This window comes from Molossus molossus, unplaced genomic scaffold (genome assembly GCF_014108415.1).
Source record: "Molossus molossus isolate mMolMol1 unplaced genomic scaffold, mMolMol1.p scaffold_m16_p_24, whole genome shotgun sequence".
In the NCBI taxonomy this organism is placed as follows: Eukaryota; Metazoa; Chordata; class Mammalia; order Chiroptera; family Molossidae; genus Molossus; species Molossus molossus.
The window spans coordinates 2,685,314-2,713,080 of record NW_023425360.1 but is presented as its reverse complement, the minus strand read 5'-3'; the positions used below and the strand labels follow the sequence as shown (position 1 = coordinate 2,713,080).

The 27,767-nt window shown below is 48.6% G+C and overlaps 1 protein-coding gene across 3 annotated transcripts in view; it reads right to left on the bottom strand.

Annotated features, from left to right (window-relative positions):
- The window catches only part of CPEB1 (cytoplasmic polyadenylation element binding protein 1), a 47,515-nt gene extending 29,234 nt beyond the window's left edge, over window positions 1–18,281 (bottom strand). For 2 of the 3 annotated variants that reach the window (XM_036277828.1, XM_036277829.1), the window contains exons 1-2: window positions 18,150–18,182; window positions 9,221–9,395 (exon numbers count right to left, since the gene is read on the bottom strand). In XM_036277828.1, the coding sequence (XP_036133721.1) occupies window positions 9,221–9,395; window positions 18,150–18,164 (190 nt within the window). In that variant the 5' untranslated portion in view covers window positions 18,165–18,182. Of the gene's footprint in view, window positions 1–9,220; window positions 9,396–18,149 lie in introns of all 3 variants that reach the window. The other variant, XM_036277830.1, reaches the window with a different exon arrangement.
- Between the last annotated feature and the right edge of the window lie 9,486 nt (window positions 18,282–27,767).

Sequence of the window (27,767 nt, the reverse complement as noted above, 5' to 3'; positions counted from 1 at the left end):
TTTCATCTCAAGTGAAGCCCTGCGCCCATTAAACATAAACGCCCACTACCCTCCAATAATTGCTGTCTCTACAAATCAATTCCAGGTACCTCATTTAAGTGGACTCCTACAATATTCATCCTTTGTGACTGGCTTAGTTCACTGAGCTTAATGGCTTCAAGGTTCATCCAGATTGTGCCATGTGTCAGAATCTCTTTCCCTTTTAAGGCTGAATAATATTCCATTGTTTGGACGGACCACATTCTGTTTATCCATTCACCTGTCCATGGATGTTTGGGTTATTTGTACCTTTTGGCTATGACGACTGGTATGGCTATGACTACTGGTGTACAAATAAGTCTTCTCATCCCTGCATTCAGTTCTTGTCACCTATACCTAGAAGTGGAATTGCTGGATCATAATACTAATCTTATGTTTGACTTTTTTTTAGGAACCACCATGCGCCTACCACTGTGGCTGCTCCACTTACATTCCACAGTGCCCAAGTGTTGCAATTTCCCCACATCCTACCAACACTATTTTGTTTTTGTTTTGTTGGGTCAATGACCATCCTAATGGGTATAAATTGGTATCTGATTGGGGGGTGCACTGTTTTTTAAAAAAACAAGACGTATACAAACAATTGTTTGAAGATGCTGCTGCCTAATTTATGAATCCCCAAGACCATGTTTTTAAAAATCTCCCCACACCAGGTTTTCGATGAACTGTTTCTTCCTATGCCATCCAAGTGGTCCTGAAGGCAAAGGCCATCTTCTTGCAAGATTCTGCTTCAGTGATCACTGTAAAGGTCTGTAGGTCTGACCCAACCTGGACCAGAATAACCATGACTGTGACTGCAGAGACCTGTCCAGCTACGCTCACAATGCAAGCCAAGCTCTCTGGGAGCCCTTCCTTGGGATCTTTCAAATTGGGCTTAGTGGAGGAAGGTCCGTTTCCTGGCTTCATGGCACCAGAGGACGTGTGCACGGTCCAGTCCCTTCCTTAGATAAAAGGAAACTGTGCAAATGACGAACGTGAAACCCACTCTGGGAAAGAGGCAGCAAAGAGGCAGAGTCTTGACAACACTTGAGACCCCAGATTCAGTGGCCTGTTTTTCAGAGTTCCTCCAATCCTGTGACCTATATTTATACACTGAGAGTCCTCCAACACGTCACATTTTGCTAAAGTCAGGTCTGATTAGGTGTTTGATCATTTTCAAGTAAGTGTCTTGTGTGATTTAGGCCCTTCGACAAGGATGGACCAAATGAGGTACAGACAGAACGAGACTCTCAGGGACAGAAGCCCTTGCTGCCCGAGCACTACAGGAGAGAGTCAGCCACAGAGGAAAAGCAGGAAAGGAGCTAAAACGCCAGCTGGTTAAATCTTCTCTTCTTGACTAGAGATCAAACTGACAAAGCTACTAAATGGCAGAGTGGGATCCAAATCCAGGGACCAACCTGGTCTCCTGCCTCCCTCCTGCTCTGGGGTACTTTCTCAGCCCAGGTCTACACTCACATCATCCCAACTCAGACTTGTTTTAATAATTTTATAAGGTTATTGTGTTAATGAATCCTTTCTCCCTTCTCCACTTAGGTGCCCATGGAGCTTTAAACTAAATCCACCCCATCCCACCAGGAATTAATTCACTTTTTAAACCAGCTCCTCCCCAACTCTATTACCTCCACCCCCTGCTTATTTAACAGGATATTCACTTCACATTCTAGTGTTTCCAAGATTCCGCAGCCATGTGCATATACCACTTTGAAAGTGACAATTCAACTTCTTCCCCATGGAGAACAGAGAAGAAGGCTGCTGACCCAAGTGCGGCTCCATCTAATCCATGGCCTCCAGTATGGGAGCTTCTGAAACAGAATGTCTTAAGACTCTGGTTCCAGAATACAGCATGCTGTCCAGGTGGTGTCCCAAAGTTGCATGTAAAACTAGTGTAATCCAAACACGATGAAATGGTACTTTACCTGATGCTAGTATTCAAACGTCAGGTTTGCAGAAGTTCCTTGAACATGACACCAAAATGGAGATCCCTGACAGTGCCAAATCACAATAGGTCTACAGAATATAAAAAGCTAGTGATTTTTAGAAGCACTGGGTTCCTTCATAGACTACAGAAAGAAACTGAATTAGTACATAATTCCTGGAGGGTAATTTAACATGTGCATGAAAAGCTTTAAAAGATAAATCAGCCCTGGCTGGTTTGGCTCAGCGGTTGGAGCGTCGGCCTGCGGACCAGAGAGTCCCGGGTTCGGTTCCCACTAGGAGCTACCAAAAAAGAAAAAAAAAAAAAAAAAAAAGATAAATCAACAAACAACGAGTTCTGGCAAGGGTGTAAAGAAATGGGAACCCTAGTACACTACTGATGGGAATGGAGACTGGTGTAGCCACTGTGGAACACAGTATGGAGTTTCCTCAAAAAATTAAAAATGGAACTGCTATTTGACACAGTAATCCCACTTCTGGGAATATATCATAGAAATCCCAAACACCAATAAGAAAGAATATATGCACCCCTATGTTCATAGCATTATTTATAGTAGCCAAAACCTGGAATCAGCCCAAGTGCCCCTCAATAGATGAGTGGATTAAAACACTGTGGTGTATTTACACACTGGAATACTATGCAGCCATAAAAAAGGAGCTCTTACCCTTTTCAACAGCATGGATGGACCTGGAGATTATTATGCTAAGTGAAATAAGCCAGTTAGAGAAAAACAAGTATCACATGATCCAACATGTGGAATCTAATGAAAGAAATAAACAGACCAATAAAATAGGTCTAGAGACATGGATGCATGTAACAGAATAACAAAGATCTCAGAGGAGAGGAGGGTGGAGGGGATGGAAGAGATTAACCAAAAATATATATATGGATTTATGCAAACCCCATGGACACGGAGAATAGTGTGAGGAAGACCTGGAGTGGGATGGGGGCTGAATGGAGGGGGCAAAGGGAAGAAAGATGGGGGACATCTGGAATACTGTCAAGAATTTAAAAAAAAAAAAGAGCCCTGGCCAATTTGGCTCAACAGTTAGAGTGTCTGCCCACAGACCAAAGGGTTGCAGGTTCAATTTCCTGTCAAGGGAAATTGCCTGGGTTGCAGGTTCAATCACTGGCCCCTGTTGGGGTAATGCAGAAGGCAACCAAGCTCAATGTTTCTCTCTCTCTCCCTCCCCCTCCCTTCCACTCTATCCAAAAAAAACAACAACAATGGAAAAACATCCTCGGGTGAAGATGAACAACAACAAAAAAGATACTTTTTATAATTTTTTAAAAATTGACCTAGAGAGGAAGGGAGGGAGAGGGAGGGAGAAAGAGAGGTAAAGGGAAAGAGAGAGAGAAAGAAACATTGATTTGTTGTTTCACTTATGTATGCATTCTCTAGTTAATTCTTGTATGTGCCCTGACCAGAGATCAAACCTGAAACCTTGACATATCCCTACGATACTCTAACCAACTGAGCTACCTGCCCAGGGCAAAAGATACTTATTTGATGAAACAGTTTTACTTTTAGAGTTTTGTACTATGTCCAAGTAATCACAGCTGCAGCCAAAAGTTTTAACTTCAGGTACTTCTAAGCACTGTTCAATAGACACCTGTCTAACCTATCTCCAATAGTGTGGAATTCTTAACTTCTGGGACATAAGTCTTTCTGGCAGTCCGCTAAAGCCTGTGGATACCTTCTAAGAATAATGTTGCCAAATATGTAAAACAGTAATCATAATTTTGAAGTAGTGATGAGCATAAACATTTCAAGATATATGTGTAATGACTGTAAAGGAATCAGATTCAAAATGTCTCATTAGCCCAGCCGGTGTGGCTCAGTGGCTGAGTGTCAAACCCCTGCACCAAGAGGTTGCCTGTTCAATTCCCGGTCAGGACACATGTCCAGGTTGTTTGCCAAATCCCCAGTGGGGGGCAAGCAGGAGGCGGCCCATCAGTGTTCTCTCTCATCGATGTTTTTATCTCCCTCTTCCTTCCTCTCTCTCTAAAAATCAATAAAGAAAAAATAAATAAGAAAAAGTCTTATAGCCTTGGCCAGGTGGCTCAGTTGGTTGGAGCATAATCCCACACAATAAAAGGCTTCGGGTTCAATCCCAGGTCAGGGTGCACATGGGAGGCAACCAATGGATGGTTCTCACATCTGTTTCTTTTCCTTTCTCTCTCTCTTTCTCTGACTAAAAAAATCAATAAAGAAACATATGTTCGGGTGAGGATTTAAAAAAAAAAAAGTCCACTCATCCTACTAATGATGATTATTATTGCCAAAGGCTAATATTGTGACTTGTTGCCTATATTTATAATAGAAATGCTACATTTCAGTTAAGCATTGGTAAGAAGAAAAAAAAAAATCAGTTTTCACCCGCCCAAGTTACCTGACTTCCTGAATTCTATGCAGGGACCCAGGTTAAGAATCCTATAATGTGCCCAGCCAGTGTGGCTCAGTAGATTGGGCGTTATCCCATGGACTGAAAGGTCCCAGTTCGATTCCCAGTCAAGGCCCAGGCCCAGGCTATGGGCTCGATCCCTAGTGGGGACGTGCAGGAGGCAATCGATGTTTCTCTCACACTGATGTTTCTCTCTCTCTCTCCCTTCCTCTCTCTCTAAAAAAAATCAGTAAAAATGTATTTAAAAAAAAAAAGAATCCTATAATGCGTCTATCTACACAGTAAAATGCTATGTAGCCTTGAAAAAGACAAAATGAATGACGGAAAGAGAAAAGAGAAAGGGGCGAATTATTACAGTGTTCAGAAAGCTTTAACTTTAACGAATGCACATATGTAAGAAAAACACTGAAGAGCTATACAAAAACATTAAAGAATATCTCTCATGGTGGAGTTATATATATTTTTTCCCTCTAATTTGTTTTCTTCAGAATTTTTTACAATGAATATATTACTGTAATAAGAAAAAAAGCAAGATTTAACATCCCCTAAATAAATTTGAAAATTTTATTTTAATTTTTACAAAGAAAAATCATTATTAAAAGATTTTAAATTTGACAAGTTCAATAACAATATAAAATCAGGTTATAATTCTATTTAAAAACAATAAACCACAGAACATTAAAAACAGAAGAAACCTTGGCATCTGCTGAGTCCAAGCCCCTCATTTCACAGCAGAAACGCCCTCGTTAGTACTGATTCTGGAAGCCTTCACCTTTGACCTCTGCAGTGCCCTCCCCCCTGACAAGTGTACTCATTTTTCCTTCAGTCAAAAAGACATAAAACATCTACATTCACAAACTGAACGCACACTCGCGTGGGAGGGATCCTGCCTGTGGCTGAGGGGATGGCACCTCAGGTTTCAGTGGCAGGGCCCCGACATTCCAGCAGGTGGGGTGCTGCGGCGCAGACCAGGCTTAGCAATCGCACACCTCATTCCCTACTTCACAGAGTGGGAACAGGGGCAGTGTGCAGAGGGCTGAACAACAATCTCCCAGTGCGCACTTCTCTTCATGGGTTCGCCCCCCCACCCCCACTCTCCACTGCAGCTCTTCTAGCCCAAATGAGTTCTGTCCCCTCTCTACAGGTGACCTCACCTGGAGGTGGGCTAGAAAGTTAAAGAGCATCAGGTTGGCAGAGTCAGACAGCGTGAGGGCAGACGCAGAGAGACGGGCAGGTCACAGCTGGTGCCTGCTCTCTTCCACTCCACAGCCAGCTCTGCCCTACAGGGGTCCTGAAGACAAGGGCAAGTCCAGACCCACCACCCAGTGCAGCGGCAACCGCCTTCCACAGATTCTCCGCCAGCTCCTTCCTTTACACCTGGCTCTCTAGGGTGCCCTGTAAGTCCCACTGTCCACCAATGCCTCTGGAGGGCTGGTTGGTGGCCTTCTGATTTTTCTACCCCCATTCCTCCCTCAGCTGTGAAATGTCTATGTCCTATAATAAGCCCCTTGGTCCATAACCCTCATCATGGTTCTGCTTCCTGCTCAAACCTGACTGAGAATCTCATAAAAGGACATCATATGGCACAATGGAAGTGATCCCCACGACATCGCACAATAAACATGGCAGCAGGAATTTCTCTTAGAAAGCTGAGGACATAAGTGAACCTGGACTGGCTGCCAGGCTGAAGAGCCCTAAGACCAACAAAAGAGGACTGATGCCACTCACTGGCCTGCCAGACTGTCCCACAGTCCTCTGAACTGTCATGCCCAGTTCAGAGCCCACCACCCACTGGGCACTTTATTTTTTTATCCTCACCCGAGAACATTTTTGCATTTATCTTCAGATGGAGTGGAAAGGAGGGAGGGAGGGAGAGAGAGAAACATCGATGTGAGAGAGACACATCGAGTGGCTGCCACCCACACGACCCCAACCAGGGCCAGGAACAAACTGCAACCGAAGTACATGCCCTTAGTGGGAACCGAACCCGGGACTCTCTGCTCGGCGGGCCGATGCTCTAACCGCTGAGCCAAACTGGCCAGGGCACCACTGGGCAGCTGTTATAACTGGGGAAATACAATTTCAATTTTAATTAACTGAACTAAAAAAAAAAAAAAAAAAGGGAATTCAAGTCTGTTATTAGAAAAGTTGTAAGTATGGTTCAGAACACTTGATTGAACATGTGAATTGACAATTTCAACTTTGGATTTTATGAAACGTAAATACATACCAACTATTTCTGATGGAAATTTATAGTTCAAACAGAGATGGGCTGTGAGTGTAAAATATAATGCAAATAAATAAACTGCAGCTACAGCCGGTGCTGCTCAGTGGTTAGAGCGTCAGCCTGCACACCAAAGGGTTTCAGGTTTGATTCCTGATCAAGGGCATGTACCTGGGTGGCAAGTTTGATACCTGGCCACAGTCGGGGTAAGTGCAGAAGGCAACCAATGGATCTCTCTCTCTCACATTGATGTTTCTGTTTCTCCCTCCTTCCCTCCCTCTCTCTCTCTCTTTCCCTCCCCTCCCTTCTACTCTCTCTAAAAATCAATGGGAAAATATCCTCAGGTGAGTCTTAACAACAACAACAACAAAAATAGCCCAGCCGGTGTTGCTCAGTGGATTGAGTGTTGTCCCATGGACTGAGAGGTCCTAGTTTGATTCCCGGTCAGGGCCCATGCCCTGTTTGTGGGCTTGATCCCCAGTAGGGGGCATGCAGGAGGCAGCCAAATGATGTTTCTAGCTCTCCCTTCCTCTCTCTTTAAAACTCAGTAAAAAACATTTTAGAAATAAATAATAAAAATAAAATGCATATAATTTTGCAGTAAACATATCAAATCATGTTTTACACTTAAAACTAACACAATGTTATATGTCAATTATATATCAATAACAAAATTTTAAATATGTATACTCCAGCTTGAATATTTAGTATGAAAAAAATATCACAAAGTGCCTTATCAATAATTTGTATGTAAATCATATGTTGAAATATTTTAGATTAAAATTAAACAAAACAACCACATGTTAATTCAACCATCAACAAAATAAAAAGGCAACCTAGTGAATGGGAGAAAATATCTGCAAATTATATGTCTGATAAGAAGTTCATATCCAAAATAAAGAATAATACTCAATTAATTTTAATATAGGCAGAGGGCCCTGGCCGATTTGGCTCAGCAGTGAGAGCATCAGCCTGCAGCCTAAAGAGTCATGGGTTTGATTCCAGTCAGGGCATGTACCTCGGTTGCAGTTTGGTCCCAGCCCTGGTTAGGGTCCTGTGGGAGGCAACCAATCAATGTCTCTCTCTCACATTGCTGTTTCTCTCTCTCTCTACTCTCCCTCCCACTCTATCTGAAAATAAATGGAAAAATATCCCCGAGTGATGATTATACAGATGGCCAACAGATATATGAAAAGATGCTCAACATCACTAATCATCAGAACAATAAAAGTGTTTCCCTTAAACATTTAGCTACTTTATGTTCACATACTCCTGCATCTTTGTGGGAATTATTTCCAAGGCCAAGTTAAAAAATAAATAAAAAATGTATTAACTAGCCCTAGCCGGTCTGACTCAGCCGTTGAGCATCAGCCCTTGGACCAAAGAGTCGCAAGTTTGAGTCCAGTCAAGGGCACATAACTTAGTTGCAGTTCAGTCCCTGGTTGGGGTCATGTGGGAGGCAACTAATCAATGTGTCTCTCTCACATTGATGTTTCTCTCCCTCCCTCCCCCTCCCTCCCACTCTATCTGAAGATAAATGGAAAAATATCCTCAGGTGAGGATTGAAAAATAAAGTATAACTAAAAATCAGCAATCACTAGGTCCTTGAGAATCCCTGTTGTGTCACATTTTCTCAAGGTCCATTTAAAAAATTAAAAATACTGCCTGGCTGGTGTGGCTCAGTGGATTGAGTATCATCTCATGTACTGACAGGTCCCGGTTCGACTCCTGGTCAGGGCACATGCCCAGGTTGCAGGCTTGCTACCCAGTGAGGGGCATGCAGGAGGCAGTTGTCAATGTATCTCTCTCTATATTTTTTTCTCTCTTAAAAAAAAATCAATAAAATAATTTTAAATGTTCACTTTCATATAAAATAATTCAAAACACATTCCATCCACATTATTGTAACATGCTGCAACTCCCACCAAAAAAAGATTATGAAACACAATTAGCACATCCAAGCTTCCTTATGAAGCATTATCCTCAGGAGATGCTGAACTAGTCTGTGGAGTAATCCTAAATATCACAAAAACTGAATGCATGTTGACTTGCACTCATGTTTAAAAGCAACTAGAATATTCAAGAGCTGCACTGTCCCATGCTGGAGCCATGGGTCGCATGTGGCTACTGAGCACTTCAGATGTAGGTAGTTCAAACCGAGCTGTGCTGCACAATGTACACTGAATTTTGAAGTCTTAGCATGAACAAAAGAAACAATATGGCGTTAGTGGTTTTATACTGATTATATGTTGTCACAATATTTTGTATGTTGGATTAGATAAAATATTTATTTCACCTTTTTAACTTTAAAATTTTAACTTTTTAACTTTCTGGCTACCAGAAAATCTATACATACATGTGACTCACACTGTAATTCTTTATATAAATAGTCCTTGAACTACCCTTTTTTACTCAATCTTCTTGAATATTATAAAATAGATTTCTATACTGTATTCAAAGGCAGCCTTTGCCCAGAGGGGGACCCACACAAAAAACTACAGGTGGGGCAAGTGTTAGCAGAGATTCAAGGCCAGGCTTCACTGGCTTCACAAGGAGGCCACCTAGAAACAGCTCCCAGCACAGGCCTGGAGGGCCAAGTTTTCAAATCTGCCTCACCTGGCAGATGATCATGAACTTCTCGATTGACGGGTGTGGTGCAGACTCTACTGAAATCCAGAGAATTATCCAATATGGCGTTTATCCTCTGAAAGATGCTGGCGTTGCTGCACGTGGAGAGGGCGTGTGCCTCCTGGCTGTCCCAGCAATCTTTTATCCTTCCCGCTCCCTCCTCCTGGACACAGAACACAGATAATTAGGTTACATTTCGTTCTGACAAATGGAGACCTTGCACCCTTGTTCTCCCAACCTGACACCAGGAGTTAAAGTAATGAGAATTTGGGTTTCCTGACTATATATTAGAATACTTAATGAGTGTTTGCTGTGAGCAAGGTGTCCTGAGAAAAATGCCTCAAGAACCTTTTATGGTAATGGGACATAAACAGTATTTACCTTGGCTAAGTAGTATTGGGTGAGTTTTATTTTAGTTTAGTTTAGTTTAGTTTTCTTGGGATTGGGGGGGGGGGGAGGACAGGAGAGGAGAGGAGAGAGTCCAAAGCACCCTCCCTCTGCAGGAAATCCTCAAGGTGAGTTTTAGAACCAGACATACCTGGTTCAGAGCCTAGGGTATGTCTATATAATAGCATATTATTTACCAGTGAAAAGAAATGAAGTATTGATACAAGCTACTACATGAATAAACCTAAAAAATAGTAGACTAAGTGAAAGAAACTAGTCACGCCCGGCTAATGTGGCTCAGTGGATTGAGCATCACCCCAGGGACTAAGAGGTCCCGGTTCGATTCCCGGCCAGGACACATGGCCGGGTTGCAGGCTCAATCCCCACTGGGGGCATGAAGAAGGTGGCCAATCGAAGTTCTCTCTCACTGTTGTCTCTATCTCTCTCCCTTTCAAATCAATAAAGGAAAAATAAATAAATAAATAAATAAATAAGTAAAACAAACCTTATTAGGCCCTGGCCAGTTTGGTTCAGCAGTTAGAGCACTGGCCTGCGGACCAATCACAGGTTCGAATCCCTGTCAAGGGCACATACCTGCATTGCAGGTTCAATCTCCAGCCCCAGTCAGGGTAGGACGGGAGGCAGCCGACTGATGTCTCTCTCTCACAATGATGTTTCTCTCTCTCTCTCTTCCTCCCTCCCTTCCAACTAAAAAATGTAATGGAAAAATGTCCTCAGGTGAGGATTAACCAATAAAATAAAAACCTAATTAGTAGTATGCCTGGCCAACTCCTGCCCCACTCCCAATCCTGTTAGGAACACACACCTACAATCTCCCAACTCAAAGCAAACGATATCTGGAATGACTCCCTCCCTCTCCTCCCCCTTCCTCTCCTCTCAAGTACACCAAAGCAGAGATGCATAAGACTTCATGAAATTAGAATAAAAGTAAATGAAGTGTTCCATTTATACCCAAATGGCATAATCACATCAGTAAGTACCCAATGGTTTGCCTTGAGTAACTAATTTAGAAGGAAAAAAAAAAAGACCAAAGCCAGCAACATCAGATGGGAACAGACCTGTCAGATGGGAACAGACCTACAATCTCCCGTATGTGTACCACAGGAATAAAAGTAATACCATCTCATAGGGCTTTTGTGAATTAATACACAGAACGTCCTGGGCACAGTACCTGGTACATAATTATGTGCTGAACAAATGAAAGTTGGCTATCAGTAGTGTCATTATTATGACACCAAGGGGTCAGAGGCCACCGTAGGTATCTTTGAAGAAAAGAATCTATTTGCTCATAAAGGAGAAAAATCTACTAAAGACCCAGGCTAACTATTCCTTTGAAGACCGTAAGTCCTTTCATGTCTAATCTTGATAGTCAATTAATTTTAAAAGCTTAATTCAAAGACTAAAAACATACTAGAAATCAGACTACCTAAAACCTAAACCTACTACAGATCACAATGATCCTTTCAAACTCTCCAATTAAATGAATTCAGTTTTTCATTTTCAAAACACATACCTCTATTCACCCCTATACTTACAAACCCATTACTTTGTATATCGTATCTGTGATCGATTTATAGGTCTGAGTTCATACCCATGTTTTACCACAAGTAAAACAGTTTTCTCCCCTTGATAATGTCACCATTGCTTGATAGCTTTCACTGTGATTTTTGGCATATTTTGCCAGAAAGTGAGATCATCTGCAGCTTTTTTTTTTTTTACCTTTACTTGGTCTTTCCCTATCGACGGGAAAAACAGGCTTTAAGACAGATCAAAAACTTAGAAGGCAAACCTTAGTGCTACTGTGAATCATAGATCAGCAGGAAGAAATAATTGGCAATGCTAAAAAAGAAAAACAATGATTCTTACTGTTACTGGCTAAAAATGGCCTCAAGATAAAACTAATTATATCTATTTGTTGTCAGGTAGAATGGTTCACGAGGAATCTCTTAATACAAGCTATTATTTTGAGCAGGTCTCAATTTTCTCCTTATCAACAAGAGTTGACACTCCCATCATGAAACATTGGTTTCCTTTGGTAACAATCCTTGAAGGGGAGGGAAGGAGAGCGGGGACTACCATCTGAAAAAAGCACCCCCCTTTGTCCACAGGGGAAGAATCCTCCCCAAAACTATTATTCGCTGTTTTGCAAAACAGGAAGCACCCAGGCTTTGGCGTACATATACTAGGTTCACCACTAACATATCTTCTCTGAGCCTCAGTTGCCTCAGGTATAGATAGGATGGAGTGCCACCTACTCAGTGCAGATTTTGTACTAATGAGAAACATAAAGCACCTGCATACACTCAATAAATAACTTATTAGTGACAGATGTCCCCCAATTCCACATAGTTGATTAAGTCATTGTTACTCAGAAGCCTGCTTTCAACTAATTCACCCTACTCAAGTTCACCAAGAAATGTATGTACTTGTTCGGCATATAAATGGACAGTTTGCTGGGGTGTTTTTTTGTTTGTTTGTTGTTGTTTGCGTTCGTGGAACATTCAGAAGCTTTAGCAATAAGAGACTTTCCCAAACCCGAGCAAGGCAATATTCCACAGGAAAAGCAACACAAACCTCCTGAGCAGCAGAGCTAAATTCTGCCTCAAGTCCAAAACCCAACGGAAGTTTGGGTTTCATCTTAAAACTGCTGAATTTAATCAAGCAACGCCTCACTAGTCATTCCTGGGTGGAGAAGAGGGTAGGAAAAGGCCCTCTCAGTCACAGTTTACCACTCAGCTTGGGGGATACAAACATCCATTAAGACCTAAGAATCCAGAGTCAGAGGGATGTGTCTGTGAAGTAGCAGGGCCACCAGCATGAAAAGCTCCACACACAGAAAAAGCCCAGCATCTTTCTGTACTGAGGCTTCTGTGTTTAAAAAAAAAACAAAAAACAAAAAAAACCCCAAAACACTCAGACACAGTGCTTTCCCCCACGAGGACACTGGAGTACAGTTGCGGGGAGGGGGGGTACTGATTGGGTAGAGGGGAGAGAATCAGATTAGCCCCAGGAGATGAGGACACAGGACACTGGTTCTACTTTTAGATCTACTGGGTTTACTATGCCTCACATATACATATTCGTTCAGGAACCCAATCAGAATCGGGGGTCTTGGGAACAATCAGAGCTAAGGAGCTCCACCCAAAACCTGGTCACAGAGCGAGAACTGGCACTACGGGAACACACAGGCCCTCTGTGTGAGAGGACAAGAAGGAGCCAACAGGATGAACCACGGGGAATGCGGCATTCAGGGGAGGTGGGAGCTTGCAAGTGTCAGGGCAAGGAAAGGTCTATCAGCCAGAGGGAAAAACAAAAAAAAAGGAAGACACCGAGTCTTATGGACCAAGTGGAGAGTTTGAGTAAAATGAAATAATCAGAGATCAACCTAACAGAGGTCAAGGTGCATGAATTCTAGAAATAATGCTAGTCTGGACATGAAGAGTCCTGGGTTCCAAGTCTGGGTCTGTCATCCATTCACTGTATATAAACTTAAAATAATCGCTTTTCATTCTAAACCTAGTCAGACATTATAATCTGGGCATGGTGTCAACTCCAAGTTATACCTGGGAGACAGGTCTCTAACACCTTCTGAACTTCCAAAATTACAGCTTAAATTTTTTTTTCCCCAAAATTACACCTTTAAAAAAAAAGTCTCAGGAGACAGGGCAAACTCGGGAGACAGATGGTGTCAGAGCCCAAAGCCAGGAGCACAAAACAAGAATGCAGAGAGCACAGGTGGTTAGTAAGAGATTAAGTGTTCTACCAAAGACAAAAAAAAAAAAAGAAAAGAAAAACCCAACCTGCCCTTCCAGGTAACTGCTTTCTTCCAACAGAGAACTACTCTCACACCTTTATCAAGGGAGACCTCAGGCCAAGGTGCTCAGCTGTCAGGATGGTACCTATATCAGTAAATTATGCTGCCTAAGAATAAAGAAACCTTAACACCATTATAGTCAAGTTCCTCTCAGAATCAACAGCTACATGCAACTGTGACCCATTTTAGCACACAAATCAATCTGTAGACCTGCCCTCGGGGATTCTCCAATTACCTCAGGAAAGTCCTCGCAAAATGGGCCTTAAAAAATCAAAACTGGTAACTCACTATAACCGAGAAGGGTGCTCCAACCACACAGGAATCTCAAAAAGCAAAGCAGAATCTAGAGGTTATCCATGCCTGAGTGTTCTGCACAGCTGAAAGCAAAGCCTGTTTAGTCAGGAATGGCTCCCCTCCTCCGGGCCTGTTACTTAAAACAAATTATACATTAAAGAAGCAAGATACTCCCTAATAGGAGCCTTTTTAAATTCGAGTAGCAAAACTCACTAAAAATTATGTCTACAGTGTAAATTTAAGTGAAATTTGGATAGTGACTTTTTATGAGAAGTCAGATAATTTTCCCATGAACTATTACATACATTACGTACTTTTTAGCTCAATCTTTTCAGCCAGTTTATTGTAATTGAGAAATAAAATGCCTTGGGGGGGGGGGTCCTACTGAACATGAAAACCTTCGGCATTTAGGACCTGTGCTTACAGAAGATGACAAGCTCTCGTGAGCAGGTCTAAGAACAGGCTGCACGGTGGCAGGAGGGGAAATGGAAGGCATTTCCAAAGCTGCCCTGCGAGGGGCAAAGGGAGGGACAGGCAAAGGCTTAAGAAACGCTAAAAGGGGCCGTCAATGCTTCCTGGTTTTAACTCAAACAGAGAGCAGCAGAAATTTTTTATGTAACCTCCTCTACTCCAACCTCAAGGTCCAAACCCCTTTCCTACCCCTCACTCCCTACCCCCTTGCCCGCGCCCCCCTCCCCATCCCAAGCTTTCTGGCAAGTTCTCCCCAGAGTCAGTATAGTTTAGATACCGACTAAGGAAAGAAGATTAGCAGAACAGGATGGGTGGGATTAGCACAACTCTTCCATAGGAGAGAAAATAATTTGCTATTTGATCCCATGATTCTTGGACTGCCCCCACCACTAGCTACCGAAGACAACAGTCCAAACCTTAATCTCCAGGTTTGGTATGCATTCCTGTCCCAAACTTCCAGCCAGAACTACAGATTCTCTAATTAATTTGCCCTTTAAACATATACACAATTTAGAAACAGTCCTTACTAAAGGATCTGGAGGCAATGAATGAGAAAGTCAGCACAGATATTACTTAGCTGTAATATAAACACTAAAACATCAGCAGAGTTCTTTGTCACCCTTCTCCTCCACCCCCAAATTCCCAAACACTAAACTCATAGCTGAGGGCTTGGTCTACAGGTTGCTAGAGAAGCAGCTGGGGACAGAAAGTTTCCATCTTTCCCAGAACTTCCCAGCACAGGTAAGAAAGCTATCTAGTTTGTATCTGAGTCTGCATTCTCACAGAGAAATCACTTTGCAAAGGTTCTGAATATGTTCTTTACTGCGTTACGCTTTAACTCCTTCGGGAATAAGATACAGAAATAAAGGTATATATGCCTTTACACGAGCTAGTGGGACACTGCTAGGATTCTAACATTTGCCCGGAATGAAAGTCCAGACCTTCATTCCTGGCTCAAGGCTATTTGATGCCCTGGGAGCTCATCCTACAAGATTTTACTGGGTGCTGCTAAAACCTTTATTAATCTTTCCTAGAAATCTAAGAGACAGAATTATGGGAATGTTTGCTAAGAGAGAAGAGGTGATTTTAATAAGCTTCATTCTACTTTTATAGGTCCTAAAATTATGATATAACTTCAAGTTTGCCTTGTCTCAGAAGGAAAAAGTTATTGCAACTGTTCTGAAAAAGGAAAGTCTTTGGTGCAGAGGCCTGGGAGGCTCACCCCCACAGAGGGAGGAGCCCGACCACTCCAGACCTCTGGTTCTCCCAGGATCAGCTAACTGCTCTCACACATTATGGAATGACAGACACAGCACATTCCTCATGCTGTCAACACTGCCACACTACGGCTCAGAAGACCCACACTGCTTTTCCCGGCAACAGGGTCCCTCCAATGCTGTTAAGGTGACCAGCCCAGAGACCACTGTGTTTTCTACACAAGGTGCTCCGGCAAGTCTGGCCAATAAACCCTGGCCCCTCTAATGTAACAGAAGACAGTGTCCTGGGTTGAGTACCAGAAAGATCTAGGTTTATACCCTGGTTTATCACTTAGTAGCTGTGATGTGATTTCTGAGTCTGTTTCATCATCTGCACAATAGGGGGGACGGAGATCTAAAATAGATGTTTAAAGACAATCCAAATTGGCCCTCAGGTGGAATCCAGTCCTCAGAGACACAGGACCTTTGGTCCACGTAGTGCTTACAGTTTTTTAATGGTCTAAATTTAAAAAAAGAGAAATTGGCAGCTTAACTAGGAAAAAAGCCAAAACTCCATCAATTCTGGGCCCACACGTATGCACGGTGACACCTGCTACTGGCTGCTCCCGTCGGAAATACTCCTCTTTCCTTCCTCTCCCTCCAGTCGTTTAAGCTACCTCAGGCCCCTGAAGGGATTGGGTTTGCAACCCATTTTAAGGATTAAAAACAAAATAAACAGCTTGGTGACCCGTGAAAATACTAAGATAGCTATGTTAGTTAGTTAGTTAGTTTAGTGGTTAGTTAGCTTGTTAGCAAGTCTGGTGTTGAGCCTGGAGTCTTACTACCTTTGTCACCTTCCTCCACACCCTGTGGACACAGGTGTGTGTGCCACAGTGAAAAGGACCACAGAATCGGCCGATATCGAGCATTCCAGTGTTCTGATCATCACAGGAGCAGATGCAGCTGCGCTTCCAGCCAGGGAGCCTGGCCCCGGAGATGGTGACCAGACAATGCGTGGGGACACGAATGGGACTTACACGCCGGGTCCTCCGCACCCCAATCCTAGCTCTATCGCGTGGATATGCACTGCCACCAATGTGACAACAACAAACTCCATGAGCCCTGGAAAGATGACTGAGGAACGACGGGCCAGCGGGGGCCTGCACACCTGACGGCTCCCCTGAGCTCCCGAAGCAGAGCCTCCTTCCAACTACGATAAAGCGAATCGCCTCCAGGTTTTGCTCTGCCGTTCGCAGTACTTTCTCGCACGGTTACCCTGCCTGTGTCCCTGGGCTCCAGGAGGCCCTGAGCCCGAGCGCGAAGCACCCTCAGGAGACGCGGCTGGCCCAGGTCAGCGCGGGCCCTGGGGCACTCCTGAGGCTGGCGCCCACCCCGGCCTTGGAGGGCAGCCCCCACTCGCCTGGCCCAGCAGATCGCGCAGCAGTGGACTCGGGCGCCAGGAGGGAGAGTGAGCGGCTCGGTAGCCAGGGAGACAACGGAGACAGCTGCCAGAGAAATGAGGCCCCACTAGGAACCCAGGCTGCAGGGTGGGGTGCGGCGGGGGTGGGTCCAGGGTGTCCGGTGCCGCAGACCCTTCAGAAGACGCCCCACCACAGGGCGGGGTGCGAAGGCACGTGCCCTGGCCTTTCCCAGCCCCTGGGCAGGTCGGCCCCGCACCAGGGTTTCGGCCTTGTCCGAGCCCTCCCGGGACGAGGCACGGAGGTCCGGGTCCCCCGACCGTGGGGAACACCCACGCACAGCGAAGCCCAGGGAGGGGCCCACCGGGGCAGCCCAAGGTGTGCACCTTTCCTTGGTCCGCGTCCCGGGCGCCGGGCTCAGGATGGGCACAGCCTTCCTCGCCGACGTGCCGGCCAGGCGGGCAACCCGTCGGCCTCCCAGCGCTGCTCCGCAAGCCCGTGGCCTCAGCCGAGTCCGCGCCCACCCGCGCCCGGGCTGAGGCGAGCAGACCGGCCGCCCCTCCCGTGCCGGCGCCGCCCCTCAGCCTGCACGCCCGGCCCCGGGACCCACCTCGGAGCCGCAGGTTCCACCGCGCGAAGCCGAGGCGCACGTGCTCGGCCACCCAGCCGCGCGAGACCCACCTGGCCGCCCGGCTCCGGCGCCGAGCGAACGTGTGAAGCCACGTGACCCCGCGGGCTGGGGCCGCGCGCACCGCACGAGGGCCGATCCCTCCGCCTTAAAGGCGCCGCGCGGCTGCCGTCGTGGCGTTCGCGGGGGCGCCGGCCGCCAGCAGTCCCGCCCCACTGGGCCGCCCGCCCCGCCGCCTGCTGGGTCCGACCGAGACCCGCGGGGGGCGCTGCGAGGCGCGGGCGTCCCGGCGCCTGCCCGGCTTGGGGGCTCACGTGCGACGGCTGCGGAGAGAGCCTTCTCCCGGGGGCGGGGGCTTCCTTCCGGCGCTCGGCGCCCGTCTGGACAGACACTCGAGGCCCCCGGAGTCTGCAGCGCCGCTCGGAGGCCCCGCCGGCCCCCCCCAGAGGGCCGCGGCGCCTTTAAACCCAAAGGCCCTGAGTCACGAGGAGACGCCCTGCCCCCCCTCCCGCCACTCACCCCTCCACCAGGCCCCACGCCCGCGGGCACGTGACCCGCACCCCGCCCGGGACCCAGGCGCACCGGGGCGGGGGCGGGGGCCCCGCGGGCCGGGCGAGGCTGCGCGCGGACCGTTAGCTGCGGCTGCCAGCGCCGCGGCCCCGCCCCGGCGGACGGCGGCGGCTCTTACCAGCGGGAACGCCATGGGGCCGCTGCGGGCCAGCCGGGCGGGCGGGCCGACCGGCGGACGGGTGCGGGCCGGCGCGGCGCGGGGCGCGCAGACACGTGCGCACTATTATTGCAGCGAGCCGCCGACAGCGCCACACCCCGGACCCGCTTATAAAGGCCCGCGGAGCCGCCGCCTCTACCCCCACCCCCGGCTGGAAGCGAAACACCTGTGTCGGCCCCGCCCGGACCCCCGTCCCCGCCCCGCCCGCTCCGCCCCTTCCAGCGCGCCGGGCGGAGGGCTCCACCGCCTCCGCGGGGCCCGGCGCCAGGACGGGGGCGGCCGCGGCCACACCCCCTCGGAGCCGGAGGCCGAGCCGAGCGCGCCCCGCACCGAGTGGCCCCGGGCGAGTCCCTCCGCTGGCCGGGCCTCAGTTTACCCCTTCCGAATAGGGCGTGTTTTCCAAGCCGGCGACGCGGCGGCGAGGCTGGCGGTCCGCGAAGCCGCCTTCGCGGTGTCCCCGCTCCGCTCCTTCCAAGGAGCCCTCCGGGGCGAGCGCCGGCCCCGCGCGTCCCCGGCCGAGTGCGGGACCGGGGCGCAGGCGTCTGGGGATTCCGGAAACTTCCAGAGACGCCAGGGGTCGTCTCGGCCCGCAGTTCCCTGGGGAGCCCGCTTCCGACGCTGCTGCCGGACTGCGACGGGAAGGCTCACGGCGAAGGTACAGGGCGGGGGCCCGGGCTGTCGTCAGGAAAGGCGGCCGGGCTGGGGCGGACCGGAAGCCCCGGGCCGGCGCAGAGGTGGAGGTGGCATTCCAGGCGGGGACACCAGGCGAAGGCGCAGGGGGGACTGCACCGGCGGCCGCATCTGACCCCGACCCAGGGTGATGCGTGCTGCTGCCGCGGGAGGGGAGCCTGGGCCCAGTGTGAGGAGCAAGGGCCTTATTTTGCAGACAGCGGGAGACCCGTAAGAATTGTCAACAGGAGAAGGGCCGTCTCGTGTTTGTTATTTTTTTCAAGATGATACTGGAGACTTGACTTAAGAGGTTGGACAGAAAAAGGGGAGAAACAAAGATCTGGAAGGAGGAGGAACGAGCCCAGCGTTTGTTGAGCATTTCTGAGTGTTTTCCATGTTACCCCATCGTCGTAATATATTTAGAAAGCACTTTCTGCGCTCCGGGCTCCGCCTGGCAGTTGGGGAGAAGGGGCTGCTGCCTTCCTGGCAGGCTGGTGAGGCTCACCTGGATCTGATGGCTAAGGGGTGGGGGCCAGTAACTAGGTTTCTGTCTGGGGAAGGAAGGAAGTCAGTGGTCTGCCTAGTGTCCCAGGAGGATTAAGGGGGGAAGATGGTGAGGGTAAGAACCAAGCTGGATTAGTCCCCAGGACTCAGGGACAGTGAGAGCTGGCCGGTCTCCATCCAGAGAAGATCCCCACATGGGACTTGTTTGGGTTGCTGAGGTCATGGGCAGAGAGGGAGGTGGCTGCAGGGGCAGGTCAGCAGGGGGCCCCTGACACCCCTGAGCCATGGACTGTTCTACCCTGTCTTCTCCTGCAGAGTTGCTTAGGCATCTGGCCTTCTTCCACCTGGCCCATTCCAGGGGCCCAGGAGTCCACTCCTCTGGTTCAGCCTCACTGGGGCCCTTGCCTCTCTAGGAGCAGCCAGCTCCCAAGTCTCAGCCTGGCCCACAAACAGCACTGCTGCTCCAGAGTGGTGCTGCTGCTCACCTGCTTTTCCTCACAGGGGTGCCACACCCAGATACCCATAGCAAAGGAGCCACCTGAGGGTGGGCAAGAGCACCTAGAAGGTGCATCTGAAAGAGCAGCGAGCTGATGGATACTGTGTAGGAGTGAGGTCTCAACCCAGCCAGATCTTTCAAGACAAGCTGGAAATAGTTTGGTGTCTCTTTTCATGTTAAATCTTTTTCATTTTAAATTTGATCACTAACTCAGATTAAGAGCCAAGCCCAGCAAGTCCAGGGGCCCATGCAGCTCACTGGCTGCCAGCCTGCGATCCTTTCCATCCTTTCCTCCTCCCTGACCCAAAGCTGAAGATAAGAACCTGAAGCCGGGAACAGCACCCAGGGGAACAGGCACCTGGGAGCTCTTTCATATTTTAAAACTCCCACCCTTAAGGAAAGGAAGGCACCTCTCAGGTGACTTGGGAAAAATGTCTGTTGGCACAGTTACAAGTGTCTTATCTGTGTCCATTTTGCAGATGAGGAAAGTGAACCTCAGAGAAGGTAAGTAACTAGCCCAAAAACTCCCAGCTAGAAGTAGAAGAAGCCAGGCAGGCTCTTGGCTTCAGAGATTGAAGTCGTAACCAGGTAAGAAAAAACTCACAGCATCCTTGTGTGTACACTTTCTGCTGCCTGACCCCAGAGCTCACTGCAGATAGTGAAGGAAGGGGTGGCTGAGTTCACATACAACCATGGCCTCATGTGTGGGTGAGTCCTTGCTCCCCGCCCATAGTGGCCAGACCTGCAGGGTATACGGTACCTCTGACTAGAAGGTTTACACAATCCATAGGGCAGGCTGTGCAAAGTGGCAGAGGTGCAGATATTAAATGACTTGGTCAAGTCCCCACAGCTGGTCACTGGCAGAAGTAGCAGGAACAAACAGGCAGCATTATTCATTCTCCCAGTCAACAAACAGCCTTTGAGCCCAGCTATGCCTGGCACCGTCTCTGCAGTCAAGCCCAGATTTACAATACAGGTTTTAAGTGTAACTAATTGGCTGGACCAAGTTTTAAATGCATGTACTAGGGTGACAGGAGGGACCCTGCAGTCTTTTATTTGCTCAGGTGTTCAGTGTGCATCAGCAGCAGGCAGAGAGCTGAAAGAAGAAAAGAGACTGCTGGGAGAAATCATTTTCTTGGTTGAAAAACATCAGAAAGGGCATTCACTTAGGAACTCAAGACCACAAGGTAAAGTGAGCTCACAGTCTCTGCTCAACTTTTGCCAAGCTGTATGCAGAAGAAACACCAAGTTCATTATGGGTTTTTTTCATGTCGTTTTAAGGGGGCGGATCAACTCTACCTTTCATCATACACAAATGTAAATTTAAAGTGAGTTGAAGATATAAATGTGAAAAGCATTACTTGGACATTTTTTAGAAGAAAATAATTAGCAGAGTATTTTTATTACCTCAGAATGTGGATGGAGTTTGTAAACATGGAACAAAAAGCATAGTATATAGCTCTGGCCAGTTTGGCTCAGCAGTTAGAGTATCGGCTGGCAGACCAGAGAATTCCGGGTTTGGTTCTCGCCAGGGGCATGTACCTGGGTTGCAGTTCGTCCCCAGCCCCTGTTGGGGTCATGTGGGTGGCAACCAGTTGATGTGTCTCTCTTACATGGATGTTTCTCTCTCTCCTTCCCTCTCTCCCTCCCGCTCTGTCTGGAGATAAATGCAAAAATGTCCTCAGGTGAGGATAAGAAAAAAAAAAAGCTTAGGCTATAAACTAAAATTGATAAATTTGACCACATTGGAATTTAAAATATTGGTTTATCAAAAGATACTTAAAACTTGAAAACACAAGCCATAGACAGAAAAATGGTATTTACAATATGCGATCTATAAAGGTCTAAGTTTCCAGAATATACAAGAACTTCTACAATGAGGAAAAAAGACAAACCTGTAGAAAAAGGGGCAAAAGATGGGGACAAGCAATTGACAGGAGCGGAAACCCAAATTGCCAACAAACATGTCATTAGACGCCTACCCTCACCACCAACCAGGGAATGCCAGTGAAATGCTAATAGGATCCATTTCACCCGTCTCAGACAAAATGAAATCTCACCAGGCAATGGTTTGTGCTTTCATTTTCTACATTTTTTTGAATTGAGGGACAACACACAGTCAGTGGAGTGCACAAATCTTAAGTGTATGGCTTGATTTTTTTACCTGCTTGATTTTTTACCTACCTATATACCCAGGTTACTACCGCCCATAGGATTCCCTCATGCCTCTTCCCACTTTACATCCTCTCCTTAAGGTAACTATGATGCTTACTGCTCTCCTCACAGATTCTTTCTGCCTGGTCTAGAACTCATATAAGCACTTGGTTTCTCTGAGAGAGTATCCATGTTGTCACATGTAGCAGTAGTCCAGTCCTTTTTTATTGCTAAGTATTAGTCCATTGTATGGATATACCATAATTTCCTTCTCCAGTCTCCTGTTGATTGTTTCCAGTTAGGAGATTATCATGAATAAAGGTGCTTCAAACATTGTTGATGTTCAGCTCACAGCTACTCTAGTAAGCAATTTGGTGATGTTGTCAAGTTGCAGATGTATATACTCCATGACCCAGCAACTCCACTCCTGGGAAACAAGTTACAGAAGCTTTCATACATATTAAAAAAGGTATGAGTAGCCCTGGTTGGTTTTGCTCAGTGGTTAGAGCATCACCCTGCAGACCAGAGAGACCCGGGTTCGGTTCCCGCTAAGGGCACGTACCTCAGTTGCAGTTTGTCCCCAGCCCCAGTTGGGGGTGTGTGGGTGGCAACTACTCAGTGTGTCTCTCTCACATTGATGTTTCTCTCCCTCTCTCCCTTCTGCTCTATCTCAAGATAAATGAAAAAATGTCCAAGGGTAAGGATTAAAAAAAAAAAAAAAGGTATGACTGAAAATGCTGATAACTATGTTACTCATAATGCACAAATACAAACTAACCTGAAATGCCCACCAACAGGAGAGTGGGTCAGTAAATCGTGGTATAGTATATAATGTAATACTATATGTAAATAAACAACATGAGTCTCGGCCAGTTTAGCTCAGCAGTTAGAGCGTTGGCCCACGGACCAAAGAGTGGCAGGTTCGATTCCAGTCAAGGGCACGTACCTTGGTTGTGGTTCGTCCCCGGCTCTGGTCGGGGTCATGCAGGCGGCAACCAGTCGATGTAACCCTCTCACATGGATGTTTCTCTCCCTCCCTCCCTCCCACTGAAGATAAATAGAAAAATATCCCAGGTGAGGATTAAAAAAAAAATTAAATGACATAAAGCGGATCGCATCATCATGGACGACTGGGAAGTAATACTGCACGAGGAAAGCAGGGTCTGGAAGCACACGTACTCTGCAGTGCCACTCATACCCCATCCTAAAGCAGGCAGCACGCTGTCCCTCAGTGCAGTGCTACATACTGGCTAGTGACACATCCGTATGTAATAAAAGCACGAAAAGTACATGGCGTTGACAAAGTTGAGTAGTGATTTCCTTCTGGTGGGGAGGAAGGAGCTTGTGAAATGAGTACAGAAGGATCGACTGAATTCATAAGTACATGGGTGGTTGGTATTTTATCCTTAAACTTGGCGTATGTTGTCATAATTTTTAAAGAGACAAAGGGAGGGCCGTAAGGACTCTGGTAAGGGAAGCGGTGTTCTGGTACGAGTTTGACAGTAGGCTGTGGGGAGGGGAGTGTTCGTGGTCTTCACCTATTTCTGTGGCATCAGTACTCCGGCTACGGCTGATTTGGGACTGCCAACCTAACGCCAGCTGGCTGAACTGAAGTTCAGAAGAGAATTCCTGAGAGTCACAGCGCTCCAGAGCCAGCCTGAGCCGGCCGCAGCTCGCCACCCACTGAAGTGGTAGGGAGGTGCTCTGAAGGCCAGAGCCAGGCGTCCACGCCCTCCCTGAGGGCTTTTCCAACAGCCTCGGAGGGTTGAGGGTTGGACTGCCTTCATTTATTGCTGGTACGTTAGTCCCAAACTAAGCAGGTTAAAACAACAATCAGTGTTTGTTACCTGACACAGTTTCTGAGTCAGGAATCCAAGAATGACTTAGCTGGGTGGCTCTGGCCTAGGATCTCGGCCAGAGACGCAGTCACGCTGTCAGCCAGAGCTGTGGTCACTGGACGCTCAGCCTGGAACTGGAGGATTTGCTTCTCAGCTCACTCCAGTGACTGCCAGCCAAGGTCTCGCTCAGTCCCTCCTCCTGTGGACTTCTCCATAGGACTGCTGGCTTTAGCTCAAGACATAGCAGCTGGCTTTCTCCCCAGCAGATGACGAGAGACAGAGACATGCAGTGGCCCTCTGCAGATCCTGTGGCTCGCACACACCACCCCTGCCCGTGTGGGAGGGGATGGCTAGGCTGGGGCTGTCTTGGAGGTTGGCTCCCACACAGCACAGTCAGGGGTGAGCGCCGGATGCCCTGAGGTGCTGTAAACGGGTAGGAGGGTGCCTAGAGTCTCGCACAAGAACGGAACCTGAGAGGCCAACCCTCTGTTTGCAGCCGAGGACACAGAGAAAGAAGTTCAGGGACTAACTGGAGAGGGTTTGTCTTCCCCTGGTGCTGGAGAGAAGGACCGCGCTCCACCTCTCCGGGCCCTCTCCTCCCAGCCTTTCCTCTGCAGGTGCAGGTGCTGGGGCCTGGCACAGCAAGGCCTGGACCAAGGTCACCTTGCCCAAGCCCGAAAAAGTTCCTTCTTCCCTCACATTCACATCCCTCCCTCAGTCAAAACAAGACAACCCGCTCCACCCCTCCATGGGTGGTTGGGAACATGTCCCCAGCAGCCCCACAGAGCAGCATGCGCCACCATGTCACAAGCCAGGCGTCCTCCTGGCCTCTGGGGCCCCACTGCTGTCCAGGGTCCGGTGTGGAATGGTTTCAGAGCTCTGTGATCCAAGTGAAACAGAGCACTGCCCCAAACCGGAAGGGGCACGGGGCAGGCGTGTGCCACGCTCTGTTTACACGGTTGTTCATTCTATGAAAACTCGTCCAATTGCACACTTGCGACCTGTAAAATTGTCTACGTGAATATTGCACTTAAAAGCTTTTTTGAATAGTCCCAAAGTTGGGGACTTAAGTGTCTGGGAAGATTCCAGGCAGACGAGGACTCTTTCTGAGCAACTGCCCACCTCTGTCCTCCAGGTACCCCAGGGGAGCTGAGGGGCAGCTCCATTCAGGCGGAATCCTGGGGTGGAAGGTTTGAAAGGGGCTAAAATTGGAGGGTCCTTGGCACCAGGATAAGAAGTGACTAGTGGGACTTTCAGGGGGTGTGGATACCCCCAGCCCTGCTCACCCTGCACAGCACTGTTCCAGGCCCAGCTACAAGGCCTTGGAGACTCCAAAGCACAGTCTGCACTAAGGGGGCCACAAAGACAGGGTTTCCCAATGGTCAGGATGAAACAGTGCAGCCCTAAGTGCTCACTCTTGGTGGCCAGGCCCGCGGGATGGGGACAGGGAGAGAGGAGGGGTCGGGCCAGCACCACCAACTGGACGGGCAGGAAGGTGCACCTGGCTTCTCCGGCTTTGGGCATGCCCCACTTTACCCAGTTCGTCCTCCACACTTCCTCCTGGGCATCACCCTTCCCGGCACCATCTGCCATCTTCCTCTTGACCCTGGAAGACAAAACTGACCAGGCTCTGTCAGCACAACTCCTGGCACACACTGGCTGCTCAGTGATGCTGGATGAGGAAGGAGGGACCTAAAGCAGGCTTTTCTCCACCCCCATGTCATGTGGCGCTCTAGTATAAATGGGGTGACTAAACAGGGACACAACTGTGGCTGGGGAGTCAGGGAAGTAATTGATGGTGAGGATCCTGGCTGTCCACAGGCCAAGCCTCCCGGTGGGTCAGAATCTCCCTGTTTCCCTTTCCTTGTCCAGTCAGGCTGGCGAAGTCCTGTCACACACACATCCATCCCTCTGATCTGCAGGCTATGCTGGAGGTGACCCTCAAGATGCCCAGTACAAGGTGCTGACTAGCACAGAGGTGGGATGGGGGTTCCACTCTGGGCACAGCTAACCCCACCCCTGGGCTCCTTCTAGCCTCCTTGCTGTCCCTAGATGGATCTGTTCCCCAGCCACCGCACCTAGCCAGTTGCTATGGAAACTGAAGCCATTTCTCTTACCCGTTTGCCAGGCACCACCATGAAGCTGTCCTGGACTGGGCTCCTGTCCCCAGCCCCTCACCGAGTTCATTGTCCTCTGACTTGCCCGGGCCTGCGGTCAGGCTCAGACCACACTCAGACCTCCTGGGGCCACATTAATGCTCTACCCCACCCTTGCTTGGGGCTCTTGCTGCCTCTGTGCCTGTTCCTGTGCAGCCATCCACTTCCACCCCCCCAAACCCTGCTTGTGCAGTTGTGTTCCTTAGACAATCGCCGCCACCTTCTCTCTCACGCACAGGTGGTGCTGATTCACAGACAGACGTGGGGTCCACTGTGCAGGAGCCCGGCGGCGGATCAGTTCTGTCTCGGGATCTGCAGTGACAACAGTGACCCCAGGGAGGCTCTTGGGCCCCCAGGCCCTCAAGGAGCAATGGTGCCAGCTGCTCCCTAGTGCCACGGAGCCCAGCAACTCCCCGGAGCCAGAGGCAGGGTGTCCCCTGGCACTGCTTTCACACCTGCCTCACCCTGTCTCTCCCCTGAACACACTTGCTCCGGGCTGTGGCCAAAGAACGAGAGACCTGGTCGTGGAGGGTCAGAGATGGGGGCCCCACATCTCCAACTATCACTGAGTATGTTCCTTGTAACCCAGTCCATGAGGATGTCCTGGGGCAACAGCATTCCAAGATCCAAGCCTAGTGGGGTAACACTGAGCTCTAACCCCTCTTGGGGAAGGGGGTGTCACAGTGCACATTAGCATAGTAAAGGCTCTGAGAAGGCCTGTGGGAAATACATTTATTTAAATCCATGATTCCTAAACTTATTTGATCACAGATTTTTTTTTTAAAGAACGCATGTCCTGGCCAGTTTGGCTCGGTGGTTAGAGCATTGGCCCGTAGACCAAAGAGTCAGGGGTTCGATTCTGGTCAAGGCCACGTACCTCGGTAGCAATTCGATCTCTGGCCCTGGTTGGGGTTGTGCGGGAGGCAACCAATCAGTGTGTCTTTATCACACTGATGTTTCTCTCTCTCTCTCCCTCCCTCCCACTCTATCTGAACAAAAAACAAAAAAAGGAAAAATGTCCTCAGGTGAAAATAAAAAAAAATCACCACGAAAGGCATCCGCCAGGGCCCTGCCCTCACTGCCACCCCCAGAGGGCGGCCCCCAGTGTGGAGGGCTCTGCACTGTCCCTACTGGGTGTCCATGGGCAGCAGGGTCAGTGGCTGGGACCCTGTTAGAAGTGCTGGGCCGCAGATCCCACCCCGGCCTCCTGCCGCATCTGCAGGTTAACACCATCCCCAGGGGGCCAATGCACAAGTGTGAAAAGCCCTACACCTGCCATTCTTCCCCCTCGACGACGACGGCTAGTTGGGTTACTGGGTCACCTCCCCAGCCAAGTCGGGGCTCTAGGCCCGGTATCCAGATGCAGTTGGCATATTTTGAGCCTCACAGCTGATTGGGGAATTCCCCGCATTATGAATCCTCCTTCCCAAGGGCCCATGAAGGGAACCAAGAGGGATGCCAGCCATCAAAGAGACCTCGCTTTTGCAGAGGCTGACAGAAAGGATCAGGGAGTTCTCCCAGCTTAGCCTTTCATCCCTGCTCAGATGTCTCCTCCACAGAGACGCCTGGAGACTCGGAGACGGTCATCTTGGGTGGGGGGCACCAACCAGGGTCACCTCTGAGAGTCACAGCCTCCCTAGCAGGTCAGCGGTGGTCATTCACAAGGGTCTAACACAGAACCCTTAGCGACCCTCCCCCAGCCCCTTAGAACCCAGAAGAAAGGAAAGGTGAGCCAGCATCTAGGGAGAAGATATTTATTGAG